This window comes from Nematolebias whitei, chromosome 11, assembly GCF_014905685.2.
Source record: "Nematolebias whitei isolate Nwh7 chromosome 11, NemWhi1, whole genome shotgun sequence".
Classification (NCBI taxonomy): domain Eukaryota; kingdom Metazoa; phylum Chordata; class Actinopteri; order Cyprinodontiformes; family Rivulidae; genus Nematolebias; species Nematolebias whitei.
In genome coordinates, this window is record NC_056508.1 from 30,938,760 (window position 1) to 30,946,584 (window position 7,825).

Consider the following 7,825-nt stretch of genomic DNA (forward strand, 5'->3'; position numbering starts at 1 on the left):
CCACGATGACCATAATGAGCCTGAGCAGCATTTTGGTTGAACTTGGGTGTTCCCAACACCTCATACTACACTACAAACTTAGTTTCTTAAAGAGTATCACAACACTGAGTCATTGGCACCAGAAACGTTTCAATTCACGTGTTCAAGCCCCTGCAGGTAGAATTCAACATTAACACAAACCACAGATAAGAAAAAAAAGGAATTTATTGTATACGTCTATATACACTTTTGAACTAATTTGGAAAAGATCTGCACATTATTACTTTTAACAACTTGAAATATTACCTAAGAACATGATGATCAAATACCCATGGCAACAAACCAAACATGGACAGGAGTGTTGGTTCTTTTTTTTCTTCTTTTTGGACAGTTTTGGTTCAGCAGTCATCCACTTCCATCTTTCCACTACATTTCTACACACGTTATCAGTAGCAGCAACAATTCTGGGTTACAAATGAAACAAACAGAACAGGAAAAAATAATCAATCTGTGGGTGATGGAAAAACAGTGCAGACAACCCAGTGTTTGAGGCAGCATGCAGAACGGACACCAACATGACCCATGGATTCTGAATGGCTTCGTTAACGTTAATTAACTAAGTAACGAACGCCCTTCAGAACAGAGTCAAGGTCATACCAAAGGTCACATCAGCGGAATACTTTCATAGTGTCCACAGAAAGACTCGGAGCTGCAGAACCGGGATGAAAACATGCATTTTCACTCTGCAGATTCACTTCAACTTCTCCCACATTTTACATTTTAATTGTCAGTTTCCTGGGGATGGGGGGGGGTTAAAACAAACAAAAAAAAAGTGGTAGTATTTCATTGACACAATGCTTCTATGTGTTCCAGTGTTAAAAGAGAAGGAAATGTCATCACACAGGACAAATACTGAAACTTGAGCGTGTGTAGATCTGGGATCAGTAGTACCACCGAACTGCCATGAGAGGAGCAATTGAGGAAAAACAAAAATAATAAACAATAATAAACAGAGTTCTTTTGAAAAAAGCACAGTTAGAAAGAAACCATGCAGACAAATAATAATAGCCCCGTGAAAGTACCGTTGGGAGCAAATTCACTGTTCAAATGTCACACTGAAGCTTGCTGCATATAACGGGGAGAACGGACATTTTTACACAGACAATAAAAAGCATCACATGTACCCATCATCAGTAGTGTCTCATGTCAAAGTAAAAAGAAAAGCCACGACGACCTCTTTACACAAAAACACCAAGTATTTAAAAACAAAACAAAGAAATGGATTCACCGCTTGCATTTCACACGCTTCTTATTTGCTCAGTGTGCACGATATCACCGACAGGGTCATGGCTAAACTCGTCAACCATCTCACTAAACGACGGCAACGTTTCATCTGACGTCTGATCAAAAAAAAAAAAAAAAACAGTAAAATTTCTTTTCAAGACTGCGGTCTGTTGCGTCTCATCTCACAGTGTTCATCAATATGACACAATCTATCAACAAATAAATTAGAAAAATAATAATAATAAAACCATCCCAAACATTTTTCCCTGCCACGTTTCAAACGAACACCAGGACATCCATTGTGCGACACACACACACACACACAAGCACGCACGCACGCACACACACAGAGGAAGCTACAGACGAGTGCAACTCATTTTTGTTTGTGTGCCATGAAAGCTGGCTGATGATGCTCACTTACCAAATGACTGATCTTTTGTTTTAGTCTAATGAACTACAGCCTGCACCAGAAGACATCACATGCTAGTAGTTCAGACACCATTTACACACAAACACACAAATAAAAACAGTGCGTCAGCCTCCCCCCTACCCCCCCTCGCCTTGCACACAGCAACAGATAATGCAAAAAGAATGCGAGGCGGTAAGTTTGAAATCTGCAACGTACTCGACTCCTCTGGAAACGTTTAGTTTGTCACAGAACAAACTGATGATGATAATAATAATAAAAATGGTGTCACTGTACATTAGTAGTAATTCCTGCCCTGGGAGATGAAAAGAAGAAGGTGGAGTGTTATGATATTAGCACCCGTAGTGCTGTTGTGTGTCGTCGACCGTGGAGAGGAGCGTTGAGATGAGACGAGGGGTAAAGGGACCCGGGGGTGGGAGAGTGATTTTCAGTAGTTTTGGCTAAAAAGGTGAGGTAGGCCTTGTCACAACTTGGAGTGTGGCTTTAAAACTGGCAGGGTTTTCACTTGCAGTCTTGTCTTTAGTGTTTGTTTCCTATGTGGGAGTGTGACCGGGCATGTGCGTCTCCAGCGCGTCGTTTTATTTCGCCGCCTGGCCGCTCACATCTTGACGTCCTCCTCCACACTGAGCTGGGACAGAGTCTTCTTGATGCGCAGAGCCGTCAGCCTGGCCGCTCCGTTGGCGTACCAGCACTCCCGCATGATCTTCCCCATCACACGCAGAGACTGCACAGCAGAGGACACGCCCGTTAAGGTCACAAATCACCAGACCCTTCACTACATTTAAAATTAAACCAACTTCACAAATTTTTTATTTTTATGGTTTTAAATCAAAGTCCTAATGAACAGGCTGTAACAAGAACAAAACGCCCCCCAAATTTCTCTAAGTTGAAAACTGACACACACACACCTGTCAGGTAAATTTATTACTGAAGATGTTCCTTACAGGAGTCTGTGTTGCTCATTTATTTCAAACAAACTGGACTTGGTGCTGAATTCACAAGCTGAGAAAATTAAAGTTCGAACTTCCCGTTATCTTGTTTGAGACGAGAGGAAAAAAAGAGTTGAGGGGGAAGTGAAAAAAGTAAAACTACTTTGTACGAATACCCCTTTTCCATAAGTACCAGTACAGCACGTGTCAACTCGGCTCTGTTCCAAGGTTTTTCCACTAGCAATTATTTGTGGAACGTCCCCTTTTTCAGTCCCTTTGTCTCTGGAGTTCCAGCCGTACCCAGCTGGCCTTAAAATGTGACGTCAGAACACTGTCGGTCACAGACTGGTCAGGAGGTGGAGTCACTGGTTGTTTGAGAAACTTTCACAACAACTCGATCTGCCATTTGCATGAACTCAAACTCGAGGAGCGACTGGACCTATGTTAAATATTTTAAAAACAATAATGACAACACCGTGGTCTAATGCTCAAGTGCAGGCGTTTTTTGTGCTTGGTGGCGGATGACAAAATTCAGAGCGAGCTAGATGGAGCTCCGCCGGTCACCACGGAGAATCCTCCGTGCTGCCGACCAGCAGGAGCGCGTGAGGCCAATTTTTAAAAACATTTTCTGCATAAAAAAAAATAATGTTTTTGTTTTTTTAATCAGTGAAGATTTAAAAAAAAAAAAAAATCCTGTTTTCACTTTAACGACTTTATAAAATAATCTGTTAAAAGATAAATGAGCTGAAAAAAATCATTAAAAAAAAAAAAAAAAATTATTGGATCTCTCAGGAATTTTCCCACAGATATGTTTAAAGAAGAGCTACAGCCTTTAGTTCAACTTTATTCTAACCCACAGATGTACAAATCACAAAACAAGAATCAAACTTTAAAGCAAAGCTAAAGATAAAAAATTTGAACAAGAAACAAAACCACACATCTAATTGAACAATAAAAGTAAACACAATATATATATATATATATATATATATATATATATATATATATATATATATATATATATATATTTGCCAAGTCTTTGTGCGACTTAGTTCGCTGTGGTGACCCCTAACGCAGGGAGCAGCCGAAATAATAATAAAAAAAATGTTTTATTAATTTGATCATTTTAATAATCTGTATTCTTTTTAATTTTCCAGAAACTTCAAAAATAAATCCTCACCCTGTACTGAAACCTGTTTCAGGGTCTTACCACCAGCTGTTAAGGCGCATGACGTTAATTTTTGAACTCTGAACCCGCCCACTAGAGCCATTATGGAGTGTATGGAAAACCAGCTGTACCGTGCTGTACAGGCACTAGTGAAAGAGGCATAAGTGCCCTCCATCTTTTCTTTACTCAAGCTGATCATTATTAACTATGTAAACTGCAGAGACAGGAATAAAGTATTTTTCTAACTGCCCTGGCTTCCTTTGAATCCAAAAAAAGAAAGAAATAGATTTTGGTGAACCTCTTGCTGTTGGACACTAAAGAGGATATCTAAATTAAGGCAATACATTTTTATTTCCCTATAAAACAGAACATATTGTACCGCAACATTAATTATTTTAAAGCCTGTTAGCATATTTTTAGTCATCAGTGCAATAAACTCAGCATGAAATACCTCATAGCTCTGCCACCAGTTAGGCACGTTGGGCCTCAGTTTCTGGTCACAAACCACCTTCCTCATCTCCTCTATGGAGGGGTCGGAGGGCACAAGGTCATAGTAGGGCAGCTGGTACTCTTCGTGAATACCTGCAGTGCAAACAGGAAAGGTCAGCTTCTGGTTTCACGTTTCTGTTCGAGGTTTTACTCTTTGCTGCCGTGTCTGCTCTTACTTCCTGTGTTGCAGCGACGTGCGATCTCCCAGTACACCAGGCCGAGTGCATAAATGTCAGCGCACTTAAAGGAATCAAAATGTTTCATGTTGATGGTTTCGTCCAGGACTTCAGGAGCCATGTACCTGGATGAACGTATATGAGACTTTTTAACTGTGCGATCCTCAAAAAACAAAAACAAAAATATTCAAAAATATTTTAATGATTATTGGTTTAAAATTTAAACGGACTTAAAATTCTTAAACCGTTTCAGGCTGGGCACCTTTTGAAGGGTTTATATCACTGTATAATATTCAAAGCACTTTCTTCTCTCTCGCAAGATCGTCTAAATTTAAAAACAATGAACATCTGGTAAAAAAGAAATGATGCACCCCTCAGCACTTTCACTTTGTCTCTGTGCAAACAATGGTTGAAGACTGTACTGCAGTTTTTACTACGTACATGAGATTTGTGGAAGGATTAATACAAGAATCTGCCGGCTAAGCCTTTAAAGTCTTAGGAAATACCTGCAAGGTTCAGAATGTGCCGATGGGTATGGAAACATTTACCTCTTAGTGCCCACACGCTGGTTGGGAGCTATATCGATTGTGTCTGTGATGGACTCATGGCGGACTGCCAGTCCAAGGTCAGCTATCGCGCACGTGCCGTTCTTCTTAACAAGGATATTTTTAGATTTGAGGTCACGGTGAGCAATGCCTGGCTTACCTGCAGGGGAAAGGATAACAATTCATTGTGTTTGCATTAAGAGCAACAACGGGCTGTGTTGCTGTATTAATTTATCATTTTTATTTAATTCAGTTACTGCTCATCTCACCCTGAGTGCCGAGGATCTCCATGTGCAGGTGTGCCAGGCCGCTTGCAGCCGAAAGTGCAAGCTTGATCATACCCTCGATGGTGACGGAGTAGCGGTTCAGGTAGTCAAAAAGAGAGCCATGCTCGTGATAGTCTGACACCAACCACAGCTGAGTCCATGTGCCGTTATCTAAAGAACAAAATCGCTCTGTTACTGCATCCGTTACTGGAGCTGCTTAAAATCATATTTCTGCTCATTACCAAAACAATTAGCACTTTTCTGTCTTTTTTTTTAAAGAGAACTGGATTTCCTGTTTCAGACAGCGGTGCAATGTACGTCTTCAGTTAAAGGAAAATAAATAGGAAAGTCACCTGAACCCACAGATTTCCTCACCTTTATTGTCTGCTGCAATGAATCCTAGAATGTTTTCGTGCCGAAGCATGATTGTCTGGTAGATCTCAGCCTCTCTGAACCAGGAGCGCTCCTCTCTTGATGAGAAAATCTTCACTGCCACGTCTCCTCCTCTCCACTTCCCTCGCCATACCTCCCCAAAACGACCTTTTCCTATTATCTCCTGCAGTACGATGGTCCTGGCCACCGTACGCTGAACAAACAGGGGCAACCCTGCAGGGAGTGTTGGACACACAAAAGATCGGTCTTCCCATGTACTTTAAAGATGTAAACATGTGGCACATTAAAAACTTTACTGTAAATCACTGACCTGATCCTGATCCAGAGGTGGACAAGTCATAAATGAGGTCCTGCAGGGTCTTGTCCTTGGCTAAATAGAGATGATCACAGGAAGGATCCTCCACCTCCAGCCTCTGTCTGTGGCTGTAAGCTCTCTGATGATAGCAAAACCAAAACAAGCCAACTAATAAGAGCACGGCGAGCAGGAACACCGGAACCGCAATGATCGCCACCAGCTCCACTGGTCCCAACGTGCTTCCAGAGCTCGACCAGGGTCCACTCTTCGTTGGGACTGAAAAGAAAAACAAAACAAACAGGAGAAAAGACGTTTAGTGTAAAATCAGACCGCCGTGACCAAACTGAACGGCGCTTGATGAAGGCGGTTCACCTGGGACTTTCAAGTCAATGCTGTTGCAGTAATCTACGTAGCAGCAGTGAGTGTTCATGTAGCCATCAGCACTGAGACAGTAGATGGGGTGTCCAGCAGGAACCAGTTCGTCGAGGCTGATGCAGACACGCACGTGCTCCTCCTTCCCATGTACCATGTAGGTAGAGGCCATGCAGGCGCCATCTGTCTCGCACTCAAAGCCTGTTTGCACACAGTTTGTGCAGTTACAACGTAAAGCTGGAAGAAAGCAAAAAGAGTGTTCAGGAAAAAGGTTAGGACATGAAATAAAAAAACTTTTCTTGACCAGCAGAGGGCGAGCTTACTCTAAACCCTAATCATGAAGTAAGCCCCATTAAACTGTCAGTATTTTATGATGTGTAGGTCAGCAGGAGCAGCCAGACGGCCCCGGCGGCCCTGAAATCGGATCTCTTACTGCAGATGAACCCAAACACGCAGGGTGGAGAGACAAACCCACCCAGGGGGATGCACAACGTGAAACCCAACAAGGAAAGAAGGCTCACGTCAAATCCCCAACGCAGCAAGCTGCTTCATTCCCTCCTTCTGTCTTTCTCACAGGGACACACAAGAGCTGCCTCTGTTGAAGCTAATAAAAACAGGAGATCCATTAAACGCAGAACGCTCCCGTGCATTCAGATGTGACACAAAGAAACTTGTGCCAGAATGAAACTACACTGTGAAATCAGCTCAGTACCAGGAGGTCTACACCGATCTGCAAGATCTAAAACAGGAGGAGTACTGGAAGGGCGACTCAGAACGCAAGAAAGCTACAAACTGATTTGATTTAGACTAAAATGTGATTTAGTCATCGAACACACGCTTCTCATTTAGAGTAAGGTCAACACAAAGAGCTCTTCTGCTACCACAGTACACAGGGTAGCAGCCGGTTGGATGGGTTATGGAATGACAAGTATTTCTTTTCTTTCAAAAATGGACAAACAGAAATGACATAATGTTTTACCAAACATAACTTGAACTGGTCTGTAGCGGAAATAAACATGGGAACACTTCAGCCTTAATCTCTAGAGAGGATATACATTAAAAAACAAAGAGGAGAGGAATTTCAAACCTCATTTTTCAACAAAAAGGACTTGGCACCGAAAGTCTCTGGCCACGAGGAAAGAAAGGATTTAAAGACTGGCAAGACTCCACTAATCCTGTGTCTTGTATTCTTGAACAAGTTCTCTTTGGTGTCTATAAAAAATGTCAGCTGATTTAACAAAAATAAAATACAGAAACCGAATTATTAAGAATTTTGTAAACAAAACAAACAAACAAAAAAAAAAAACACTAAAAAAAATGTCTGATTCATGGAGTGCGTCAAGAGGAAATAACAGCAAAGTGACCAAAACCACAAACCCTGGCGTCATAGGAGTAGTTTCCACTAAACTAACTTCTTGAAAAGTTGATTTATGTGTTGGAGGACTTTTTGGATTCTGTGTGTGTGTGTGTGTGTGTGTGTGTGTGTGTGTGTGTGTGTGTGT

General features: G+C 41.6%; 1 protein-coding gene across 1 annotated transcript in view; it reads right to left on the minus strand.

The window, feature by feature from the left end:
* Positions 1 to 216: 216 nt before the first annotated feature.
* The window catches only part of acvr1ba (activin A receptor type 1Ba), a 15,302-nt gene continuing 7,693 nt past the window's right edge, over positions 217 to 7,825 (minus strand). The window contains exons 2-9 of the mRNA XM_037684874.1: positions 6,324 to 6,560; positions 5,967 to 6,227; positions 5,639 to 5,869; positions 5,267 to 5,434; positions 5,001 to 5,157; positions 4,453 to 4,577; positions 4,239 to 4,369; positions 217 to 2,414 (exon numbers count right to left, since the gene is read on the minus strand). Coding sequence (XP_037540802.1) covers positions 2,289 to 2,414; positions 4,239 to 4,369; positions 4,453 to 4,577; positions 5,001 to 5,157; positions 5,267 to 5,434; positions 5,639 to 5,869; positions 5,967 to 6,227; positions 6,324 to 6,560 — 1,436 coding nt within the window. The 3' untranslated portion in view covers positions 217 to 2,288. The remainder of the gene's footprint in view (positions 2,415 to 4,238; positions 4,370 to 4,452; positions 4,578 to 5,000; positions 5,158 to 5,266; positions 5,435 to 5,638; positions 5,870 to 5,966; positions 6,228 to 6,323; positions 6,561 to 7,825) is intronic.